The sequence below is a fragment of the Microtus ochrogaster genome, chromosome 4 (genome assembly GCF_000317375.1).
Source record: "Microtus ochrogaster isolate Prairie Vole_2 chromosome 4, MicOch1.0, whole genome shotgun sequence".
NCBI lineage: Eukaryota > Metazoa > Chordata > Mammalia > Rodentia > Cricetidae > Microtus > Microtus ochrogaster.
In genome coordinates this window covers 5,974,102-5,999,312 of record NC_022011.1, presented here as the reverse complement: position 1 = coordinate 5,999,312, position 25,211 = coordinate 5,974,102, and the positions used below count along the sequence as shown (strand labels likewise).

The following is a 25,211-nucleotide window of genomic DNA, read 5'->3' as shown; positions in this document are numbered from 1 at the left end:
ATATGGCTAGGTGGGTAAGAAGGGACCGCAGGTCACCTGTGAAGACAGAAAGGGATTGTGCAGAGTAATCTGGGTTTGGTGTTGTGGGTCACCCAGCGACCAATAGTTCAAGATCATGCTCAGGTGCCTGTGAAGGACAAGGGCAGCCTAGGCTACGGAAGCTCTGCCGGGGGAGATCCTTCAGAGAGACCTCAGAATGGGTACGGCTTCTCTGTATTAGTTTGGTACAGAGCCAGAAGTCCTGCCTCATCTCTGCTTCCCTGTGGTGGTGCAGGGTTGTCAGAACCAGGAGTCCTGCCCCATCTCTGCTTCCCTGTGATGGTACAAGGCTGTTAGTGTTTAATCCTTGTTAGTCTGCTTCCCACTCCTCTCTCCCCTCCCCACACCCATGCCTGTTCTGCCTCAGGGATACAAAAGCTGGTTGTGAAATGAGTTAGGAAAGATGACTGGCTGGACACCAAGGAGAAGAGGAGAAGCGAGAGAGGAGGTCAGAGGAGGAAAACAGCAAGCAGTGGCGTGGAAGTAAAACGAAGGGAGGAGTTTGGCCACGAGACTCTAGTATTGGAGTACATGGATGCGGCTGGGCAGGAATGGTCAATTAGCTACAGAAAGCTCCGCTGCAGGAGAGGCAATGGCTGAACCGTACTCTCACGTGGGTCTGGGGACATTGCATGACTCTAGATGGTGAGGCTGGGCGGGCGGGCTGGTGGGTCTGTCTTCCTCAACCAGCGTTATCTCTGGGTTTATGAAGGAAAAGAGGATCCAAAGTTCATTTGGGAGTTCTGGGATTTTGCTGCCCCCAAATGGCGCTGTAGCACGGAAAACATGGGAGAATTAGGTACCTTGAGCCCTGCCTGGTGGCTGGGTCCTTCATTTGTGAGGACACAGGGATAGGACACTTCAGTAGGGGGCGCTCTAGTTTGTGTAGGAGGCCACGGGAGACACGAGGCTGCCTCTAGATGTCGCCATCCAGCTGTGCTGGTGTCAGCAGAAGCTGGCTTGAGGAGGGCTGCCCCGAGCTAATGAGGCAATGTGTCCTAAAACTCCATGGTTTTCCTTGGGGGTGCAGCCTGATACACCTTCAGGAAGCCTCACAGGGCTCTGGGCATCTTTGGGGCTGGGATTAAGTGGGGGCTGAGGGAACGGCACTGTCTTGTGCTTGTGGGGAAGGAGCCGTTGAGACCCAAGCTTGCCAGACCAGGTGGTATAAAGTGGTGCCATCTGGACCAGCTGTCCTCAAGGTACTTGTTTACCTCTGTGAAGTACCCACCACCTCTAACCAAACCCAATCTTATTCTGCTCCTTATAGCCACTCCTACAGCGGGCCAGCTTCTCAGCTTTTAGAAAAGTCGAAATCACTTCTGTGCCCCTGGACTCAGGTGCAACTGCCATAGAGCAGTCAGATCTGAACTGCTGCTTTTCAGCTCCCATGACATTTTGGGTGATAGCTCAGATTCCTCTTCCCTAGATGGGCCTCCCTCCCTGCCATAGTTATGGAGAATCAAGGCTTTGGATATGCTCTCCCCCATGGCTGGAATACCTGGCACTTTCTGCCTCCTCTTGATTTACCCAGATCTCTGAGCCTGATTCTGCTAGATTCCAGCTTGTTTGGAAGACTCCCTGACTTTCTAGGTCTCTCTTCCAAGCAATCCCTCTCTATTTTTAGCACTGGCTGGTCCTATTTCATCTCACCATGGGTCTCCCATCCCATCTGTCTGTCTGTTTTCTCTGCAGCGTTAGGATTCTGGTTTGGCTTTCTGCTGGATAACCATGCATTAGCTCAGCATCTGACATGAAGTATACAGTCAACAATTGAAATGTGGAGGAGGCTGGGGATGTAGCTCAGTGGTAGAGCACTTGCCTAACAGTCATGAGGCCCTGGGTCCAATCCCTGGCACCACAAAAACAGATGAATAGATAGATAATAGTTAGCACCGGGTGGTGGTGGCACACGCCTTTAATCCCAGCACTCAGGAGGCAGAGGCAGGCAGATCTTTGTGAGTTCGAGACCAGCCTGGTCTACAAGAGCTAGTTCCAGGACAGGCTCCAAAACCACAGAGAAACCCTGTCTCGAAAAACAAAACAACAACAACAACAAAAATAGTTAGTTAGCTAGCTAGCTATGTTATTCTTTCGGTCCCTGCCCTAGCCACGCCCACTCCTTTTAACTTCTGACCTCCGCCCGCCATCACTCTCTCTTCCTGCTTTTCTCTCCCGGTGTACACTCGGGGCTTGCCTCTCTCCTCCTCTCTCTCTCTCCCTCCTTCTCTCTGTCTCTCTGTCTCTGTCTCTCTCTCCCCCCCCCCTTTTTAATAAATGTTTATGGCTATTTCCTGTGTTTATATGTCTGACCCGCCGCATGCGTGCCCTCCCGCTGGTGGGAAACTGTAGCCGCTTGCTCCAGTGCCTGGCACCGCTGGGACCCGCCGGAGTTTGCTGCTGCTCTGTGAGTCCGCCGGGCGGGGCGGGGGAACCCCACATATTATTTTTATAACAAGCTAGATGATAGACAGGCAACATTTTTAGAAATAAAAGAATGAAAAAAAGGGAAGATTTTGGTTTTCTTCCACTGGATAAAGTTGCATTTTCCCAAGAGTTAGGCCATACTTCTGGCTGCTCTTGGGACGAAGACTTGAATCTTCTACATTTTGCTGCTTCTTTTTTCCCCCTTCTTCTGGTTTTTCAAGGCAGGGTTTCTCTGTAGCTTTTGGAGCCTGTCTTTGAACTTGCTCTGTAGCTCAGGCCACAGAGATCTGCCTGCCTCCTGCTGGGATTATAAACCTGTGCCACCACTTCCCGGCTACATTTTGCATCTTATTGTGAATTGGATAATATCTCAAATTCTTTTCCACTCTACCCACCAACCAATTAGAAAAAGGTCTAATTGCCTTCCCCCCTTTTGTTTTATAGGTTTTGCCATATAGCTCAGGCTGTGTTTAACTCTCCATGGTCTTCTTTCAGGCCTCCCAGTTGCCTAGTGATTAGAGGCAAGCATGAACATTCTCTTGGCTCTGCAGTGACCTTAGGGACTTATTTACAATCAAGAGACCATAGCAAAGGACATACTGAAGACTGGGAAGGCAAAGTGGCAATCTCTGTAACTGACGATTACACATTATTCTGCTGCCCACTCTCGTTGTTGCTGTGTTGAAAATTGAGTTTTGTCTTTGTCGTTTTCTTTCCTCTTTTTGTTTTGTGGTGTTAAGGATTTAACTCAGAGGTCTGTGCGTGCTCACAAGTACTCTACTGCTGAGCTACCTTCATCAGCCCTTTTATTTTGATGTTTTCTTTGCTGTTTTGAAACGGAATCTCAGGAAGCTCAGGCTTGCTGTTGAGCTTTCTGTGTAGCTGGAGCTGACCTTGAACTTCCGTTCCTCGCTTCTCAGTCCCAGAGGCTAAGATTAGTGCACTACCAAGGCCTCACACGTGTGTGGGAATTATTTTTATTAACAACAAAAAAGGCTTCAGTGACTTCCGCTGCTCTCTCCTATAAAAACTGTCTGGGTCCCTTGCTGATGTGTGGGGCTAAGCATAAGCTGATAGCTGCTAAGCATAAGCTGATAGCTGATCCCACCCATCCACCCTTCTGCCCCTTCTGCTGTTTCCGTCACTCTGATGCATTTTTAGCTAGGTAGACTGACTATAGCAGGGGCTCAATTTATGGTTTTTTGTTTGTTTGTGGTTTTTTTGTTGTTTGTTTGTTTGTTTTTTGAAGCAGGATTTCTCTGTAGCTTTGAAACCTGTGCTGGAACTTGCTCTGTAGACCAGGGTGGCTGCGAACTCAGAGATTTGACTGTCTCTGCCTCCCGAGTGCTGGGATTAAAGGCGGGTGGCCCCAGTGCCCAGTTAATTTATGATAATTTAAAATCACTGGCTACATTTGTGTATGTTCTGGCCAGATGCCATGCCAAACGCTTTACTTGCATTGTCTTCTTTAAGCTAGGTGTGCCTCCATCCCCAACCACTCCGGCCTGTACTCCCAGTGATGGGCAGGCTGAGGCAAGAGGTCTGTGGTTCATTAGTTCTAGCCTGGGATATGTATTGAAACTCTCAAAAACAAACAAACAAACAACAAAAATACCTCAAAGCTGGTATGGTGGCACAGACCTATAATGCCAGCACTCTGGAGGTAGAAGGGATTTCAAAGTTATCTTCAGCTACATATTGAGTTTGAGGCCAACATAAGCTATCCTGAGACCCTCTCTCAAAAGGAACAAAACAAACCAAAACAAAAACTATGTACTATCTTATTTAACCTTCACACAACCCCTTGAAAGAAGTGTTAGCATCCCATTTTATACACAGAAGATCTGAAGCTGGGCAGCTAAACTGTAGTGCCCCAGGTCATAAACATAGTAAGGCAGAGCTAATCTCCAAACCGTGGTGCTTGACTTCACAATTTCTTCCTTGTAATCACGCAGCTGGGTCGAATATTTATTCCTCTGATAGGAATGTGCTCCGGCAGCTGCAGGGAGGATCCACAGCACTCTAGGAAGGGGTGAGGGGTGGGTCCACAGGAGCGACCTAAGCAAAAGTTGGGGTATCACTTGGCAAGGTGCGAACTGAAAGAAATAGAAGGGATCTGCCCTTCGGCTAGGACCTCTGTCTATGACGGACTGGAGCTGTATGGATAAATCTCCTAGCAAGGGTTAGGGATCCTATGTATGGATTTTCCTGGTGTCCCCAACCAGCTGGGGCTTTGGGGCTGGGGGAGGCAGGGAATGTCTGCCTCCAGTGAGCACGAGGGGTCAGCAAACCTTGGTCAGGCTCTCTCTCCAGATCCTATGGTCTTGCCCTGGTGGTCTCTGACTCAGTCCCCTCATCTTGCCCTGGGACTGGCATCTCTAGCTTGGAGATGGGCCCGGAACCCCTTAGGCATACCCTGAGGTTTGCTTTCCCACCCAACACCTATGAAAGTTTATTTCAGAGGGCGAGAGGGAGGAAGGGTGGGCCAGGCAGCTATACCAGGGCATTTGAACAAAAATGGTCATGGCATCGGTGTTTGTAAAAGAGAAACAGTGTTGACGTGACTTCACCCAGCAGGAGTCACAGACCCTGAGGCAGCCATTCCAACAGGCTTTAAATGTTGACTGTGAAAAAGCGAACAGTGACCAGAGAACTTTATAGACGATTTTATAAATAAGAAGCGCCATAGGAGATCGACAGAACATACAGCGTGACCCCGAGTTGAAATCCTTCTCCCATCCCTCAGGGTTACTCTTCCACCAGCTCCCTCGTGACTTACCCCATTGGCCAGGCAAACAGTGGGGGAGGGGAGGGAGACTATCTTGGGAAGGGGATGAGATCATTCTAAGACTGGCTGATTTAGAGCTGGGTAACTTTTTCCACCCATATGGCTCTCAGAGACTTCTGCACTGGCTCATAAACCTTGGCGCCAGCTTTGGGGATCAGCCACGAGGCCCCTCCTCACTGTGGGAGATGGTGGCCAAAATTGGATGGGGTTGGGGATAGGGCTTAAGTTGAAACAGAGTGGCAGGGGTGTGTGTGTGGGGGGGGGGGGGGGAGTTCCAGCTAGAACCAGACAAGTGCTTTGCTTTACTGGGTCCAGGTATTATCCAGAAACTCTCTAGGAACTAGTGTGGGTAGATGATGCATTTTGTGGGTGAAAGTCACCTTGCAAGGAGCAGAGCTGTGTCCCTGGCTGTTCCTCTAATACCTGTATTTGAGGATTCCAATTGGCCAGCCTGGCCCCTCTAAAGGATCCTACCCTGCAAGGGGTAGATGTGGAGGGAAGAGGCCTGGGCTAGGAAGGGATCAAGGCCCAAGTCTAGGTCAGTACACGATTGGGTTCAGTTTGCCTGGCCCTATGCCTCTGTCATGGTATCAGTCAGGCCACCTAAGACCCAAGTTTCAGCCTTGAGGAAATAGTAGTCTTGGTCCTTGAGCTTGGTCACATCTCTGAGCCTTTTCCTAGGCAGTTCACCTACTCTTCCCTCTCTACCTGCCTTCGTCACCTCCCTAATCCTGAGCAGAGTCAAGTACCCAACTGTCCCCAAGTCAGTGTCCAGCATGCCAGTTTTTCTGTGCTCATCTGAAGCCAGGGCTTGTGTCTAGGGGGAATTCTAGTACACGTTGCATGAAGGAAAAGGGGAAGGCCTTGAAGGGATAGGGGTCAGGAGAAGACCAGCCGTGTGTGCTCGGTGCTGTTCTGTGCCCTGCTCAATGCTACTCTGTGCCAGGACCTCCAGGGGCAGCTGGCAGCCTCGGGCATCTCAGGCCCCGTCACCCAAGGTGAGAGAATATGGTCTGTGACTCGCTGGGCTTAGCAGGCAAGGACCAGAAGCTGGGCAGAACCAGAATGGGCTGGAGTACTTCTTCAGTCTGGCTTTTGGGCTGCAGGGCTGGGAACAGAATTCTCCGGTTGGATGGAGTTGTTCCTGAAAAATCCCCACAAGCCTTTTCAGCTGTGTGCTTTGTGCCTGACCCTCCTTCAGAAGTGAAGGAGCAGGGCCCTTTCTGCTAGAGGGCCCCTCAGGCAATGCCCTTGCCCTCTCTGCCTCCAAGCCCTGGGCTCTGGGCTCAGCACTCAAGTGCTGTCTATTGACCTCACCAATTCACTTGGCCATTCTAAAAGCAGAGGTCAGCATTCCTATACTTTCAGAAGGAAGTTGAAAATCTAAGATGCCACATGGCTTGGCCAAGGTCACATAACTGCATCAGGGTTGTAGCCCCCACCTATTGATGGCACATGGTGCCACTCTCCCATTCCTACTTAGAAGTACCCAAAGGGCAGTGTGCCCACAAGCTGAGGATGCCACTTCCAGCTCAGTACCTCCTGCCCAAGGCCTAACCTGGCCTGGTGCCTGTCACTCTCAGAATAATCCTGGTGGTTCTGGGCATGGATTGCAGCCCATCACTTGGGACCTATTTTTAATCCTTCGGGTAATGAGGAAGTCTCACCTTGTGCACTAACCACTTGGGACAAGGCTGGATTATGTGGCCTCAGCCTCAAGTGATCTTGTTGCCCTACTGGGAAATAACCCCGACTGGAAGGGGAAGGCCAGGTTCAGCCACACTCCCTTTCTTTCCCTTCCCTAGCCTCTTCCCAGAATCCTTACAGCCTGTCATCCCCACACGTTATACTCCTATGTCTGTGTGTATCATGGCCAAAGATCTCAGGGCATTGCCGTCCAATGTCTTGTGCACTTGAACAGCCAGAAATTCTTTCTTTAGTTAGAGGGTTCTAGAATCCAGGTACAGGGGCCATTTAGAGATTTAGTATCTAGAACTTAACTTCCAGAATTTAGGGTGTCGGGATGCTTTGGGGACAGTAACAGATGGTATTTGAGGAGGTGACAGAGGTTGTGAACATACTCACATGAACTCTGAAAGGTCAAGTGATTCGTAACCAATGGAATTATGAACCCCAAAACTATTTATAGAGAAGGGGATCCATAGATACAATGGGGGCACCCCATGGGACTCCTTAGTGCTAAAAAAGATGTGTGTGTGGCTACAGAGGAGGAGGAACTATGTCCTGAGTCCATTGAGGAAAGATGTTCAGACAAAAAGACCAGAAAGAAGCTGGGCATGCTGGTCAGTGGCTGGAATCACATTGCTAGGAGGCCGAGGAGGGCTCGTTAAACGTTCAAAATCCCCGAGGGAACAAGCCTATCCTATCTCACAAACAAAATACTGAAAGAAAGCCTGATTCTTAGAGAGTTACCATAACAACAACGCTAGAATGACTGCAGCTATGGTGACAACAATAGTAGTAGCTGCCCCCCACCACCTCTAAGGCCAACAAGGTGTCCACCTGTGTTGAGTCAGGGTTCCATTTATACTATCTCAGCGAGCCCCGTGGGTGTTCTTATCTGGGTGGAGAATGGGTCGTGGTCCTTGGGATGAACTCCATAAATGTGATTGACTTTTTTTGCAATATCTGCAGCTCTCTGGAGGGGAATGCTGAGGCCTCTACCCCCAAGCACCTTGCTGCAGTGCAGGGTATCAACAGCAGGACTGGCCCCTTGGGGATACCGTCAGGGAGCCAGCCAGGCCAACTGAGTGAGCCGCAGTCCACTTGGCCCTGCTCCTCTAGGCGTTGGGGCTGGAAATAGCAGCTGTTCAAGTGCTGACAGTCGGAGGGCAGCTAAAAAAAGGCCCCTCAGCCTGGGCACTGTTGCACTCGGCTTGCAGGGCCTATTTTTGGGGAGAGGGTGCCGACGTGCCAATGGAAAATCCATGGGTGGGAGTTTCCAAAGGTGGGGGCCCCATATGACTTCCTCCCTCCATCCTAGCCCCTCCACATGAGCTCCTATGTACGTGTACAGACACACACACACACACACACACACACACACACACACACACACACCAATGATCACATACGCACACCCATACAAGTTTCATGCTTAGCTTTCCTTCCCAACTGTTTGACCTTGTCATCCATATAGTAACCCAGAAAAGGGCTGAGGAAGGTGAAGCTCAACAGATGTACCTCTGTTGGTATAGTGTTTGCCCAACATATAGGCAGTCCTGGGCTCTATATCCACCCCTGGATAAATTGGGCATGGTAACACATACCTGTAGCCTCATCACTCGAGACAGTCAGGAAGATTAGAAATTCAAGGTTATCATTCTCTGAGAACTTGAGGCCAGCCTGGAATCAATGAGACCCTGTCTCAACAAATAAACAACGCTTGCCTCCACCCCAAAACCAAGTGACATTCTTAAGGAAGGTCTCGCAGGTAGGAAGCAGCTGGGGCTATGGCACCCAGGCTGGTGCTGTACTCTAGAGGCAGCGTCCGCACTGAGCTAGCAAACCTACTGCCCTCCGAAGAGGCCAAAACTCTGCTATGAGAACAATGGAGGTGTGCTCTGTGTGTGTTGAATGAGTATAGGTGAAGACATAGGGAAAGAAATTCCATTGGAAAGCCCACGTCAGTTCTGAGAGAAACTTGCCTTGCTGTAGGAGAGACAGCGCCTGCAGACAGCCCAACCCCCACCCATCCTGTGACTACCTGCTCCCCCTCTGCCTGGGCCTTCAGAGAGCAGCTGCCCCTGCCAAGTTTCCAGGGAACGTGTCAGATAAGGGGCCTGTGCTCATGACTGTCTCCCACTGGTCCCTATCTCTGTCCCTACTGCCATCACCCAATGAATAAGAATAGCACAGCCTGGTGAGGGGGCACACACGGGAGCATCACAGCTTAGAGAAGTCTTTGGTCCCCTCGCCCTCAGTGCCAACCTCGCTCAGCTGCCTGTTACCCTGTGCCCAAGGTCTACCACACATAGTGAAGTGCCAACTTCAACTTCAGCTCCTGCAGCTCTAGAGGAGGACCAGAAGGAAGCCACATTGCTTGTGGGCTTCAAATCTCCACAGCGGAGCAGTGTGATCTAGAGCTGGATGCTCCTCTCTCTCAGGACAAAGTGGCATAGCATTCTATGAAGTCTGAGTGACAGCTAGTTGGATCCTCTCCCTCAGGCTATGGTCCCTGATAATAGCAGCTCTGCCTGGGTTATGAATGCCCTTGAGAACTCTGACCCTAGCCAGTGGGGATTCAGATGGGCTAGGATCCCTGTGTCCTATGCGAAGCTGTTCCTGGAGTATGGTCATAGGGTAAAGATGAATGCCGTGTTGTTACCTCTGCGTGAGTCTCCTTTCGGCCTTCCTGCAAGGATGTAAGGACCACATTACTCTGAGGGAAGAGTCTGTAGTCATGGACCCCATGGTCAGTGTAGCTGTGACATGGGAAGGGGGCAGATTCAGGGAGTCTTGTTCCCCCCACGTTTCTGAATCACTGTGCCACCTGATTGTAATTAAGGCCTCTGAGTCTCCAAGCCCTCTCATCACTAGCCTCTATAACTCTCTCAGCCTGACTCACCATGGAAACCAGCAACCTGGTCCCACACCAGTCTCTTGCCGTCTCCATCACCTCATTTTCATGACCCTGCCCCTTTATCCTCCAGCCTGCCTTCTGTCCTTCTAAGTTACCCACTAACTCACAGGGAGGCAGTCACGGATGCTAAGGGAAGAGAAGGGATGGTGTACGGGCTCCTTGCGTACTTATACACATTCCCACACCACACAGAGAAGACCACACCACGCTTACGCACTCACAGGCTCACATAAACATGTGCCTGATAGAGTGGCAGGGCCACCGAAGGGTCCCACGCTCGGTTTCCCAACACCAGCCCTGCAAGTGGCTCTCCGCCACTGCTGTATTGCTGGGGTCCTGCCTTCCCTCTGGGGTCTTCAAAGTACAAACTAATGTCTACTGCTACTGCAGGATGGTTTGGAAATGAGACCACGGGAAAGACCTTCTTCCCTGAGGCTTAAGCTAGAGCCCTGGGGTCAACGGAGCTGTGTGTGGGTCTCTGGAGTCCTAAGATTGTTTCATTCTTTGGGGGTGAGATCTGGACTGACCTTGGGGGCCTCCAGCTTCAAAAGCTCTATCGCTGAGCCTGGAAAAAGTTTAAAAATATCTCCGTGTTTACATTCTTTTCAAGCCCGCCTCCCGAGCTTCAGAGCTGGGTCCCTTTGATCTGGCCTCTGAAGGGGCCTGGGAGAGCTGGGAGCATGGCCCCCTGCTGTGCAGACCCCTTACCTCCCCAGCCCAGTCAGAATTCTGTGACACCCCTCACATCACAGAACCAGAGTGAGCCCACAGCAGGGACCCAGCAGTGCCCGTGGGTGCTGGATCCAGGCTCTTCTCCGTACTTCTCCAAAGCTTGGGCCTCAGATGCCTCCAGGGAATATGATTGTGGGCTGCAGATACTGATCTGGGGAAAGCCACAATGACCACTACAATGTGCCTGGCTATGTGCTAAATGCATTTTGCAGTTATATAATGTAGTTCTCCCTGAAACCTCGTTTTATAAACCAGTAAACAGAGGCTCAGAGAGATGAGGAAATCTTATGAAATACACAGCAAGGACGAAGCAGGCACGGTGGGGCCTTCTGCTCATACTGGACCACTGACCGCATGACCCTTACCCCTACACTCACCTCCACCTCCACACCTTGTCTTACTATGGTGTAGGACCTCACTAACATGTACCCTTCCAAGTACACACCAACTCTCTCACTATGTGCTTTTCTCCTTCTTTGAGTCAGGCATGCTGTGATCCTATGTGATCCTCACCTTCTTCTCTAGAATGGAGCTATGCATAACGGGACAGTTTGCGTCTACAGATGCTCAGGGAGTCTGAGCCTTTTGACATTAGTGGTCATCCTCTACCTGATGCTGGAAATTCAAGGCAGAAGCTGTCCAATTGGGACAGACGCTTCCATTTGCGCTGGGTTCCCATCATTCATCCTTTCCTTCGTTGGCTTCTCATCTACCTAATAACCGTCATCCATCATCCACCTATATACTAATCCATCCAACTACTCATTCACCCGTCCATCCATCTGCACACTCACCTACCCAGCTGCTCATATCCATCCATAACACGGAGCCAGAGAGCATGAAGATTCCAACTTGGATGCTGCATGAACCCACCCTCCTCTTTTTAGCCCACTTTCTCAGTTTTACCAGAAGGACCTGGTTGGGTGATCTCTAAGGTACTGCTGGGAGATCTTGAGGGAGCAGAGACCAGAAGATTGAGGACACCTTTACAGAGGTCACATAGACCTCAGACACAAAGGTGGTTCTTGTACTCTGGCTCCAGACTACCAGATATGTTGTGTAACCTCTCTGATCTTCAAGATCATCTACTTGAATACGGAGCCAATAATTCACCCAGCCCTAGCAGGCTGATGGAGATGTTACCTCCGGAAGGGCGCTTTGCATGCAGAAGACTTCTGAGCGGAGGCAGAGAATGGAATGCAGTAGTAGGGCGGGGAAGGCCCTGCTTGCGCTGGGGTGGTCAGTGGAATAACCCGTGTAGGTGTGCGAGGTGTTTGTTCCTGAGTCCAGGGTGATTGGGGATGGCCTCAGAGTCCATCTTCAGGCTCCCCTGCAGGTCAGCCAAGATGCCTGCCCTGGTCTTTCTTGCCTGGACTTGGCCCCTATCCCATAGCACTGCCCAGCAGCAGAGAGATTATCTCCTAAAAATAGGGCTGGGCCCCACTGATGCTGTTCTCTCTTCCCCATGATTTATCACCATCAACTCTTGGTGCCTAGGACCCATGTTCTCCTGGGGGTGAAATCCAGAGTGGTGTGGATCCTGTGCTGGGACAGAAGGAACCATTCCCTGCTTTAGCTCTCTGTCCCCACCTCAAAGGGTCCTCAACACTCCTCTAGAGGCTGAGGGACCTCTGCCCATCCTGAGCATAGGTGGCTCGTGCACAGGACCCCGAGTGTGCTCACACATGAATGGAAGACACAGATTAACAAGACTGTGCCCCCATAGCATAGCGATGTCCTAACCACACAGGAAAGACTCCTGGAAAGACATTCCTTCACCTTACCTGCACAGTCACCCTAGGGCTTGCGGCTGGTAGGCTCTTGGAGACCCAACTTGCATTGACCCCAAGTTCTTTTTTTTTTTTTTTTTTTTCATTTTTCGAGACAGGGTTTCTCTGTGGCTTTTGGTTCCTGTCCTGGAACTAGCTCTTCTAGATCAGGCTGGCCTCAAACTCACAGAGATCCTCCTGCCTCTGCCTCCCGAGTGCTGGGATTAAAGGCGTGCACCACCACCACCCGGCCCCAAGTTCTTACCAACAGCCCAGATGATGCCCTTGTGTCCTTCTTCACAAGTGACCCCACCAAGCCTCCAGACCTATTTTGTATAGCAGGAGGAGGGCAGGCACGGAGGGGCAGGTGTGCTCATCCACACACGCTCACACAGACGGGCAGTGTAATCATCTTTTACAGGGTCCAGCATGGCTCTCTGGGCCTTTATTATTGGACAAAAGAGCTGCCATTTGGAGTGTTCCCATGGCCATCCTGTAAAGTCAGTGTTCAAGCTTTGGGGACATGCCTGGTGACAGTGCCTCCACTCCAGGAAGACAAAGAGCTTTTCCTCTGTCTTGGTCTCCAGTGTATCTTGGGCACTGGGTCCTTTCTCAGTGAGCTCAGATGGAGGAGGGGCCGACCTCCCAGTTGGGGCTGCTTGGATCACTCACATTGCTGCCTTCAGGGGAACACTGTCTGCTGGCTGATCCAGGTCCTTCTTCCTTGCCAGGGCCAGGTGGGTGAAGACAAGAATGAGGATGAAGCCTGAGGGGCCCAAGAAGAATGGGTAAGCCCGTAGCAGGGAGGAGAAGGGTACCCCTCTTAACTCCCCGTCATTGGTATTGGTTCTCTATATAACATTTTCTAGACAGTGTCTCCATTCCCCTAGGCCACCTTCTCAGAAGGCTGAGACAGGAAGATGATACGGTCATGGCCTGTCTAGGCTACAGTGAGTTCCAGCTGGCAACAACTGAGTGAGACACTCTTTCAAGATAAAAGCTCTCTCTGTCTGGAGTCCGATCAGATGGGGTTCATGGGAAAGCCAGGGAACTATTCACACCTCACAGCTTTCTACAAGAACCAGTGAAGAACCCATCACACAACAAAGGGGATGGAGAGGGCAACTTGGACTTTTCTGCACAGGCTGTGTAATCTTGGACAAGTCACCTAGCCTTTCTGAGTCATTACCAAAGTTGAGAGACAGCAGGATCAAACTCCCTGGCTGTGGGAAGGATTCCATCATGTGTGCACTGTAGGACCTCACACAATGGCAGTGAACGACAATGTGCTATAGTAAATGCTTTTCCCTGGGGTGCCCAGGATGGCTGATACCAAGGGTGGTGCATAATGACTAGGGGACTTAGAGGATTCGCTTTCCAGATCTGTGGACACTGGGGGGACAAGGGACAATGTTGAAGACCTTGGCCCCCAACCATTCATCACTCTCACCCATGAAAAACCCCAGTCTCCATTACCTATGGCTGCCAGGGTACCCAAGAGGACACCCACTGCTGACAGCTTCGTAGGCATTCCCTTCATGCGGCCCACCTTGCGCATGCATTGGCCGTCCAGATTGCAGCGACACACGAACACTGGGGTGGGCAGTAAAGATGAGAGTGTTAGAGAGGCCTCCCAGCGGCTTGGAACCTCCTGTCTGGAAAACTGCCTAAGAGATGTTTTCGTGCACACCTCTGCAGGTATGTGCATGGGAAGGGGCATACTCCTCTGTGTATGTGGCAGGATGTACGCAGATATGTGGGCCCAGCTACAGATATGCAAGTGTGTGGGCCTGTGCTGTCTCTGTGAGCATGTATGATGTATACCCAGGCTCTTTCCTCCGTACCCTGATGGCTCCCTCAGGAATTAAAGATGCCAATCTTGGCTGCACTCAAGGCCCAGCCTCACCTTGGACCTGGAGTTGCCACATCTGGGCATCGTGGTGGACAACCACAGGTACCATGTATTCACCTGGCTCTACCCAATGCAAGGCCAAGGTTAGGTAGGCATGGGAATCTGTTGGGTTGCAGAAAATGATTAGGGTTACTAGCCTGGATAGTCTCCATCGGAACTGCTCCCCTACAACCCCCCCTACCCATCTCACTTCCAAGTGAGTCTCCCCTCCACAGCCTCATTCCCTTCCCTAGACATGTACCATTGAAAGGCTGGAGGCGCCAGTCCCGCTGCACGGTGGGGTTGGGACCAAGGGCAAAGCTGTAGGGACCATGCCTGTTGGCCTGGTCAGGATCCTCACTGGCCCCACTGACAACCACTCCGTAGTCTTGGCGGGGTGTACAGAGGTGTCTGCTGGGCCCAGGGGCTACAGCCAATCTTGGGACGGGAGAGGCCTTCAGGAAATGGACCACGATGGTGGCAGAAGTGCTCAGCCCTGGTTCATCTGCATTATTGGGGGTGAGGGTAAGCCGTAGAGAACTTGGGCTGGTCTCTCCACACTCCTGCCCCCGACCCCTTCTTCCCACCCCTATATCAGTTCCTTCCTCATCATGTCCTTCATCCTTCCACCATTCGAACAACTGTCTCGATGCCAAATCTGTCTCATTGTTGATGCTACCACCCAGACATGACCTGACCTGGGGGAGAGCATCTCTTCTAACTTCCATGGAATTCCTGAAGTATCCTTCCTGACAGGTCCTCCCAGGACCGGATGTTTATCTCATTGGAGTGTCGTCCGCAGTTTCCCACGCCTGCCCCATCTCCCAGCATTCTTGCCTCAGACACAGCTCCGGCCCTCCTCTCACCTCCCTTGTCAAATACTCATTGTCTTGTCTGCCCCTGGAGTTGACACCCTCAGAAGCCCAAGGGAAATTCTGAATGGCAGACTTGAAGGGTGGTGGTTTTCCTATAAAGTTTCCATGTGGAGCTGCGCTCCTCTGAGGACATGCCACTGTTGCTGGATCATACCTGTGTCTTGGGCCTCCATGAGCACTGTGTAGGTATCCCCGGGCTTGGCACCCCGCAGGGACCGGGCTGTGTGCACCTCCCCAGAGCCCTCCTTGATGCAGAGCCAGCCCTCTGAGTCATTGACCAGGGAGAACCTGGGGCCCAAAGAAGATGTGTGTTTGGAGAGGCGCTGGAACAGCACACAGGTTCCTGCCCAGGAACTCCCAGAATGATGTGGCCTACTCAAATCCTGTATCCTTTCTGGGATGCAGGGGCAACAGCGGCGCTCTGAGCCCAGTTGGCCAGTTTCAGAATTCGTTGGTGATGGGGAGTTTAAGGTGTAGGTAGGGAAGGATTATTAGGACCCGGGAGCAGGGCAGAGTCCTGCTTGTTTTAGAGCATCCTGCCAAGGAGTCTGGAGGGCTTAGACCCAGGCACAGCTTCAGTCTGCGGCTGCTCCCTTAAGGAGGAGTAATTAGAGCTCCCCTGGGGCCTAAACACTTCCTTCATGCCTGCCTACTTCATCCAGCCGTGACCCTCCAGGAGTCAGAACCTTGGAATTAGTCAAAGTTGGAGGAATATTCTAGGCCATCCACAAAATGAGTTTCTCAAGCAGGGGAAGTCCAGGCTAGGTAAGAGGCTCACCTGTGGGCTCTGCTAGTGGGCTCTGAGAGATGAATGGTCAGCAGGAGGGATCCAGCTGGGGTGCTCACTGGGATGCTGGTCTCATAGCTCTCCTTGTCCAGCTTGAGGGGCGGTATCACCCTTTCCACCAATATAGTCACTGTGGCTGTGGCTCCAGGGCCTGGGGCTGGGCCCACCAGTTCCTCGACGTTCCGCACTACCACTACCACCTTGTGAAGAGGAGCTGCCTCATAGCTGAGGTTCTGGAACCAGTGAGTTCTGGGTCACTGTGTGGGTCAGGCCACGGCACACTTGTGACCCTTCCCCACTCTCTACATCCTAACCTTTCGGAGTCTAAGCTGGACATGATCAGAGTCTGGCTCCCAGGCCAGGTCAAAGATCCCTTTCGGGTCTCCTTCTTCAATGGCAAAGTCCATAAAGCGGAAGGCAGGCTCAAGGTCAGCATCAGTGGCCGTAAGGGTGGCCACCAGAACCCCCGGCTTCACATCTTCAGGAAGACTTACAGGTCCAATCTGGAGAGATGGATATGCCTGGTAAATACCACCAGCACCCTCCTAATGCTCTCCATAGCTTTATGTCAGCTTACCTGGGAAGTGATGAACTCAGGGGCATGGTTGTTGACATCTGTGATGGTGACCACCACCTCACATGTGCTGCTGAGACCTGATGCAGGGGAGGGACTGCTGGTGAGGTCCCAGTAGGAGCACAGAGGGGAAGGGGCCCGGGTCATCATCCTCAGGGTACTCACCACCCTCTGATCCTGCTAAGTCAACAGCCAGCACCTGAAGCGGGATGTCCTGGCCTGGGTGGAGTGGGGCAGTTCCCAGCATTACACGGCCTGTGGTAGAATCTAACTCGAAGGCTTTTTCTTCAGCCCCCTCCTCAGGCTCAGGGCTCAACAACCGATATACAACGTGGGAATTGGGTGATCCCGGGGCATCCATGTCCTCTGCTGACAGCGTAATCACTTCAGTTCCTGAAAGACAACACCCCCATCCACTTCCTGAGCTTGTGTGTGTGTGTGTGTGTGTGTGTGTGTGTGTGTGTGTGGCTTTGATATAGAACTCTGAAGCTAGACTCACCCCAAAGAAGCAACATGGTTTCCAGGAGCTCTACCCTTCCCTCCCTCCTGACAAGGCTTCCAACGCACCTGGGGGGCTGAGCTCAGGGATGCTGATTGCTGGGTCATGTGGGGAGCAGACAGGGGCGTTGTCATTCTCATCCATCACCACCACCTGCAACTCCAGGGCTTCTGCAAAGTCCTCACCCCGGGAATTCTGAGCTCGTATTTGGAGCAGGTACTGTGGTGGGCAGTGGAGAGCTTCAGATCAGGGCCAAGGGTAGCTCCAGACTGGAGTGGATTGAAGTCCCTTCTGGTGACTAATCCCAGCTCTTCTGGGTTGTCTTCATTGCCTCGGCATCTGTGGGGGATGTGAGAGAGCACCCTCCAATCTGCCCCATGTTTCCCTCTCACCTCACCTCAGCCTGGGCCTCTCGGTCCAGCTCCGTGGTTACATGGATTCTCCCTTCTGCATCCACGTTGAAGGGTCCTGCAGGCTGACTCTGCAGTTGATAATGTACGTCTCCTCCATCCCAGTGGACCTGTGAGGAGGGCATAAAGTGAAAACACTTCAGTCTGAGAGGCAGGAAGCATCTAGGCCAGTCTTTACCCCCAACTGATTCCCAGCCAAGGAGCCTGGACCCTAAGAGCACGTGGCTAGCTACTTGTGACAACCTTACCCTACTTCAAGCCTGAACCTTTTCCAAAGTGCCCAAATGACCAGCTTATTTTATTTTCTGCTTTCTCAGTCTGGGCCTGACCCCAAAGCATTCCTAGAAAAGGCCAGAGACATTCCTGGCTTGGGCGACAATCCCCATGGCAGCGAAAGTTGGCAGCCGTTTTCTTGGAGGAAGCCTTAGGCAAGTTGGGGATGTCAGAACACAGAATCACAGCTACTAGAGGACAGCACATGATGGGCTGAATGCTTGGTCCCAGGCCTTACTGCCCATTTTCTAGACGGAAGTATATATCTCAGGAAGAAATGGGGGTCAAGCTCCTCCCAAGTGACCGTGTGACTCAGGCCTAGCGATATTAGCTATGGGGTTACTTTAGCCACTGATAGCCACTTCTCACCTGGGCAATGTTGTGTGGGTATGCAACCTGTAGATTCTCTGCTAGGTGAACAGGCCCTAGGGGTATCCAGGTGCTCTGTACTATGGAGATCTCCACAGTGGCGATGGCCTGGTGGCCTGAGGCCTGGTCACCCATGTCCTTGACCTGTACCAACAGCTGGTAAGGCCCTTCAAGGGCAGGGTCTAGGCTGGTGCTTCCTAGAAGGGATAGAAGGTCAGCTGAGCATGGACCCAGGGAGCAAGGCCCAAAGCATCTTCAGCTGGTACCAAAAAGAAGGCAAGTATATCACAGGAGTTCAATTATAATGTGGGGTTGGAGAGAGGGTTCAGTGGTTAAGAGCACCGGCTGCCCTTCCAGAGGACCCAGGCTAGATTCCCAGCACTATATGGCCACTTACAGCTGTCTGTAACTACAGTTCCCAGGGACCTGATGCCCTCTCCTGTAGACACCAGGCTATATGTGGTTCATAGACATATATGCAGGCAAAACATCCACATACATTACACGTGTGCGCCCTTGTGTGTGTATGTGTGTGTGTGTGCACACAATTTTTTTTGTAGTTTTGGATTCTGTCCTAGAACTCACTCTGTAGATCAGGTTGGCCTCAAACTCACAGAGATCCGGCTGCCTCTACCTCTCAAGTGCTGGGATTAAAGGTGTGTGCCACCACTACCTGGCTCCACACAATTAAATTTGTTAAAAGACTCAAAAAGATAAAAAGAAAGAAAAATGTTAAGGGATGAGCTAGTCCTTAAAAAAAAGATTTATTTTTATTATTTATTTATGTGTATATGTGTATCTGTGTGAATTCAAGTTCCAGCAAAGGCCAGAAGAGGGCATCCAATTCCCAGGAGCTGGAGTTATAGAAGGTTGTGAAATGGCACATGGGTGCCGAGAATTGATCTCAGGGCCTCTGCAAGAGCAGACAGTGCTCTCAAACGCAGAGACGTCTCTCTTATCACCATCGTGAGCAACCTGACAGATTGCAACTTCACTTCCACAGTGAAAGGTTGATGGACTGGGGAGGTAGCTGGATGACCAGGGTAGGGAGGAGGGCAGTTAGGTAGATGATAGGAAGAGGGAATGGATGGTTGACTGTGTGGGAATTTGGGAACGAGAGTATATGGATGAGCAAGTGTTGGACAAATGGACTCCACAGGTCATTTAGGGACTGGACGAGAGAAAAGGTGGCTGACTGGGTTAAGGTGTGAGTCACTTGTTCATCTATGTAAATTGAACGTCTGATCTAACTTGCAGAAGTGATCTATTGTGCTGTCATCCCTGAGGGATCTTGCTACAGCTCCTTCACCCATTCCTATCTGGTCTCCATCTGTCCCATGTCTAAACTCCCCATGCACAGCTTAGCCTTGGCCTCTGCCTAGAATGCCCTGTCATCTCAGCTCCAACCCATCCATCACTTATGGCTTAGAGGCACCTTCTCCATCATTCCATGGCTCTCTCCCCCATCAAACCCAGGTCATTCTTACCCCTGGGACTGAGGGCCAGAGCTCCGAGTCGAGGGTCCAGCTGGAACATATCTGGGAAAGGTTGAACTGGGGACTGATTCAGGATGTGGAATCGAAGGTCTGAGTTGACTGTGCCCGGTGCATCCCCATCAGAAGCCTCAAGGAAGAGAAAGGGGATCCCTAGGGGCGGGGATGTACTGTAAGGGGTGGTAGGGACAGGGAGTCTCCTGTACCTCCCCTCTGTCTTCTCAGAGCTTCCTCCTATGTTTACCCTTGTATTCTGGAGGCAAACCCGTTGTTATCCCATTTCCCAGATGAACTAACTGAGACCCAAGGCAGATGGGACTGTTGATGGGGTTGGAGAGTACAGAATGGGACAAACTTGGAGGAGGGTTTGAACCCTGCTGATGTGCCGACGGTAACTGTCTCTTTACCGTCTGGTGTCCCATCAGTGTCTACCTGACGTCACCACACGTTGGTTGCCCTTGTCACTCACCAGGCCTGGTGCCCTGGCTTAGCCGAGCTCTGTAGATGGCCTGGGAGAATTGGGGTACCTGGTCATTCTCATCTTTCACATGCACAGTCACGGGCTGTGGACCCCACAAGACTTGTCCATCCTCAGACTCCAAGGTGACCTGGCCAGAAAGGGTAGTTAGTCCCCAGCCCTGTCTTGCCGGCTTGCCCCTATACCCCACTCTGTCATACCTGCAGTCGGTACTCTGCCTTTTCCTCCCTGTCCAGGGCCTTTGTTGCCACCAGAAAGCCAGACTCAGGATCCACAGCAAAGGGGTCTTGAGCATCTGTGCTTGAGTCCCCTGATAGGACAATCTGACCTTTATCCCTCCCGAGGGGTAACGGTAGCTGGTAGGATAGAACAGAATCAAAAGAAGTAGGAGTATGGGCTAGACTCTCGGGGGTTCTCAACCTGTGGGTAGTGGCTCCCTTAGGGGTTGCATATTAGATATCCTGCATATCTACACTACAATTCATAACAGTAGCAAAATCACAGCTATGAAGTAGAAATGAAATAATTTTATGGATGGGGTCACCACAACATGAGGAACTGCATTAAAGAGTCTCAGCATTAGGAAGGTTGAGAAGTACTGGCTTAGAGGCTAACACCTCTACCTATAGGCCCCCTTTTAAATATGGGGAAACTGAGTCTCAGAAGGAGCTGGCGATTGCCTGGAATCTCAAATCCAGTAACCAAAGCTTCAGTCGAGAGCTTTTCCTTTAGTACCTGATGCTCTTCATGCTCCCTGACACCCTCTGCCTAAAGCGGGACCTTTTCACCAATATCTCTTTTCCTTTTTAGACAAGGTTTCATGAAATGGCCTAGGCTAGAATCAACCCACTCATTGTCTAAAAAGCTGGACTCAAAGGAGAACCAAAGCAGCCAAGAGAACAGACCCTAGAGGTGGGAGAAACATGATATTGGGGTAATGGGACAGTACCATGCTCTCAGGCTCACCTTGATTATGTAGAAAGGGAAGTTTCCACCATAGTTTTCAGGGACTTCCGCGTGCAGCTCTGCAGGCTGGGCCTCGGTGGTGAAAGCCTATGGGAAATTCTCTCCTTGTTCTGGTAGGAAGAGGGAATTGCTGCCCCCCCCCCCCGCAGCCTACTAGATCTTAGTCCATCCACCCCCCAGTTTTATGCTTCCTGCTTTCGCAGCAGGCCCACAGCTCTGACTCTGAACTCCTGACTCCCACACTACTTTTGTGGCTAGGATGATGAGTCCGGGTGGGATTGGGGACAAGGGTGCTAACCCCCAAGGTTGAATGCTGGAGGACAATTCTGGGCCCAGCTCACCTGAATAACAGCGAGGCAAAGCAGCCACAGGCGGGCAGAGATCATGGTCCAGGTGGGTCTGAGGGACATGGAAGTGAGAATCAGCCCAGAGGGTCAAGGAGAAGGGTTCTATTCTGTATACATGACCAGAGGGCTCTCACTATAGCCTAGTCTCCCATTCCCCCTCCAGAGGCCTGTTGCAATTATTCAGCTTCTTGGTCAGACCAAATGAGGCCCCTAGGCCCAATCATCCTGTCACAAAGAGGACCACAGAAGTTTTTATCTCCAACCCCCCTTCTCCTTCCTGCTATAGGACTCCCGCCCCGCAACAGCTCCCAAAGTGCCGATTATTTAGTACTCCACCAAATCACAGAAATTAGAAGCTGGACAGGTGACTGTCACTTCCAGCAATTCCAGGTTTCAGGTAAGGCCCGAATGGCAGGTCCTGCTCAAGGTCATGGAGGACTTGACCACAAGAGGATTCATTCTGGAGATTATCCTGTTTCCCACCACCACCCTCCAGACACAGAATGCCCTTAGGGCAAGAACTCTGTCCTCATTTTGCGTTTTGCAGACCTTGGCGCGTGGCTAAGAATGTGTAACATTATCAACTCTCCTCCGCAAGACGGATCCCTGGGAACTCTTACCCAGATGTCTGAAGGATAGGGCAGCCCCACTCCCAAGCTCAAGTCTGCCCACCCGAGAGCTCCCAGCCCCTCACCTACTGATGCCCAAGGCCTCTTCCTTGGTCCAGCTGCCAGGAGAGAGTGAGAGATCTTTCTTCAGGGAGCTCCGGCAGGTTGGGCTAGGTGGGGCCGGGCAGAGTGGACACTTGGGCAGGTAGGCGGTCAGGAGTGGAAAATGCCACTGGGCCCACAGCAGCGGGCCTGGCCCCGCCTAGTCCCCCCCCCCAACTCCGAGTTACTTATTGACTTTGGAAAGGTAGGACTGCTCAGGATCCGTGACTGCCAGCCCTGGGAGGTGGGCAGATCTCTGTCTGTCACGCCCACCTTGACACAGCTCAGTGAGCACTTCTTCGCCCTCTGGGCTTGGACACAACTTTTTGTGTGTGTGTGTGACTTTAGACCTGGTCCCATTTCTCCTCTGTGCAATGCATCTGTAGCTAGATCTCCACACATACCGTTCCCTATGCCTGGAATGCTCTTCCCACCCTTCGTCAGGGTAGTAAGTACCTACTCATACTTTAGCAAAAAGCACCAATAACCCCTTCTCCAAGAAAGCCTCAACTTTCCTAATTCTGCGACACTTATACAGTTCCTCACGTTGTTGTGACCCCCCCCACCATAAAATTATTTTTGTTGCTACATTATAACTGTAATTTTGCTACTGTTATGAATCATAATAAATATCTGACATGCAGGATATCTGATATGCGACCCCTGTGAAAGGGGTCACTACCCAGGTTGAGAACCACTGTCTTATGCTAATAGGCTGGATTAGAACCACCTCCACATTCCACACCATGAACTGCCTCTACTATGCACAGAAGACACCAGCTTGTCTCCCATTTATTAGCCTGGGAGTCCCTCTGGGAAGGACATCTGACCTTGTCCTGCCCCCAAGTATTCTTAAGTGGCTTGTGACATTAAGGAAGGGGCTGGAAGTGTAACCCAAAGGGCAGATGACCCCAAGTGGGTGTTAGGAGTTCCTGACCATGCTTCAGGGAGATGGAAACAGAAGCTTGTGAGGTCCCCTGAAGCTTCCCAAGCCTCACATTGGCTCCTGAACACTGACAAGGGCAAGGCACTGCACTCTCTCATACCTCCAAGCAGAAAAGAGAAGACTGAGCCAGCTCAGGTGTCTTTGAGGGGGTTGCAGGGCGAACCAGGGCCTCCACACCTCTCCAATGAGGTCCACAAAGGAGATCCAGCAGAAGATTTGTTTTCTGGAAGTCTTGGATGAGGGGAGAGGGTAAGAAGACCCTGAGAACTTCTCACAGTGCATCTGGTTGGCTTCTTGGGATGGAAACTGGGCCAGGACAAGCAGGGTATCTACTTTGGGGTCACTGAGGCACCCAGTCTGGATTAAAGCTATATGTGGGATTGTTGAAGAGGGTCTCATGAAGATCAGGTGCTTATTAACCAGCTCCCAGAACTTCTTTGAGCATATACACATTGTACACACGCACACACACATTGTTATTCACCCACTCCATTGTGAAAAGGGAAGTGTCCTCTGTCCTTTTGTCATACTGGGTACTGGGGCACAGAGAGGCTAAGCAGTTTGCCCAGGGCCTGGAGTGTGTGTGTGTGTGTGTGTGTGTGTGTGTGTGTGTGTGGTGTGGTGTGTGTAAGCAACAGAAGCTTTGAGGAGTTAATACTGCCTGGGTGAGGATGTGGGGGAGTCGTAGAGGTCCCCCTTTACACACTGAGCAGTTGCCTTCAGACTTCTTTTTGATACTGAGTGAGCTGCAGCCAGGGTTCTAACCAGGCCTCACGGGCTCCCAAGAGTTTGTGGAATGAAGAAAAGTGGGCGCTGGTCCCAGGCTGCCTCCAGGCTTTGGGAATGAGCAGACCTATGTAGCAGTCCCCCCTCAGCCACTTCCTACCCATCACCAACTGGCAATGCCAGCTCCTGAAAACATGTGCAGGCATCTTCCTTCTCCATGAGGTACACAGTCCAAGATCCCCAGTGGATGCCCGGTCCATGCGTGATGCCAAATCTCTATATATTGTGTTTCTTCCAATACTTGCCTTTTCACTTTCTGAAGCGCCGCATGGCCTCTCTTCGGCCCACACAAACTGTCACTGTCACTGCTCTGTGAGCATTATCTGGTGACTAGCACTGTGACATTAGAAAGCGGTTCTGATGACTGAGGTGGCTTCTAGGTGACTAACAGGTGGGTAGCCTATGCAGCATGGATCCTCATGACAAAGGCTGACTCACATCCTGAGTGAGACAGAGCTAGATGACTTAAGATGGCTTTAATCACATTGCTCTGATCATCATCCAGTTTAAAATGTATGAATTGTTGGTGCCTGGTATTTTCCTTTTCACATTTTCAGACGGTAGCCACAGCCAAGGGCAACCGAACCCACACACAAAAGAAGCAGTAGATAAGTAAAGACTCCTACAGGTACACCTACGTTATCACCTGTGTCAGTCAAGAAGGATGAAGGAGGCACCAAGAAGATGGCTAAGTGAGTAAAGAATAAGGAGCTAAGTTCAGATTCCCAGCGCCCATGTAAAAGCCAGGTGGAGCTCTTACAATCTCAGCACTGGGAAAGTGGAGACAGGGAAATCCATGGGGCTTGCTGATTAGCCAGTCTATTCCATTGCTAAGCTACAGGTTCAGGGAGAGACTCTGTTTAAGAAGAATAAAGTGAGGGTGATTGGGGAGACTTCTGACATCCGCCTTTAGCCTCCTTTTGCCTTTTCACTTTCTGAAGCGCCGCATGGCCTCTCTTCGGCCCACACAAACTGTCACTGTCACTGCTCTGTGAGCGTTATCTGGTGACACGGTAGCAAGTGCACATGCATATACACCCACAGCCACACAGAATCTCTCACACACAGAGGAAGGGAAGGAGAGGAAGAGAAAGAACCTGGAAGGAGAGCTGGTCTGGTAACTCCAGCTATGCAGGAGGCCAAGACACGTGGTTAAGTTCTAGGCCAGCCTGGCCAATTTAGAGAGATCTTGTCTCAAAATGCATTGGCTGAGGATGTGGCTAAGTGGTAGAGAATTTGCCTATAATATATGAGGCTCCAGGTTCTTTTAAAAACAATATAGGGAGAGTCATCTGCTCCACTACTAGGAGGGCCTGGATGGGTAGATAGGCAGTGATGGCACACAGGGACACATCCTACACAGATGTGAAATCTGCACTCCAGACAGGGAGAGCTCTAGCTCTAGGGAGTGGTCTTTGTAAAAGACGAACTAGTCAATGTATTAGCATG

The 25,211-nt window shown here is 51.3% G+C and overlaps 1 protein-coding gene across 5 annotated transcripts; it reads right to left on the bottom strand.

Moving 5' to 3' along the window:
- Nucleotides 1-13,026: 13,026 nt before the first annotated feature.
- On the bottom strand, nt 13,027-21,359 carry Cdh16 (cadherin 16). Of its 5 annotated transcripts, none has more exons than XM_026778796.1 (17): nt 21,315-21,359; nt 20,974-21,060; nt 20,208-20,363; nt 19,999-20,137; nt 19,524-19,682; nt 18,037-18,233; nt 17,382-17,504; nt 17,053-17,203; nt 16,651-16,878; nt 16,489-16,565; nt 16,226-16,414; nt 15,903-16,144; nt 15,263-15,412; nt 14,512-14,687; nt 14,265-14,372; nt 13,835-13,951; nt 13,027-13,124 (listed from the first exon to the last, which is right to left on the bottom strand). In XM_026778796.1, the coding sequence occupies exons 1-17, from the start codon at nt 21,357-21,359 to the stop codon at nt 13,027-13,029; spliced, it is 2,442 nt and encodes an 813-aa protein (XP_026634597.1). The 5 variants fall into 5 exon arrangements, with proteins under 5 accessions (XP_026634597.1, XP_005345579.1, XP_026634598.1 ...); XM_005345522.1 differs by having other exon boundaries at nt 14,512-14,754; nt 15,279-15,412; XM_026778797.1 differs by having other exon boundaries at nt 14,512-14,637; nt 15,279-15,412.
- Between the last annotated feature and the right edge of the window lie 3,852 nt (nt 21,360-25,211).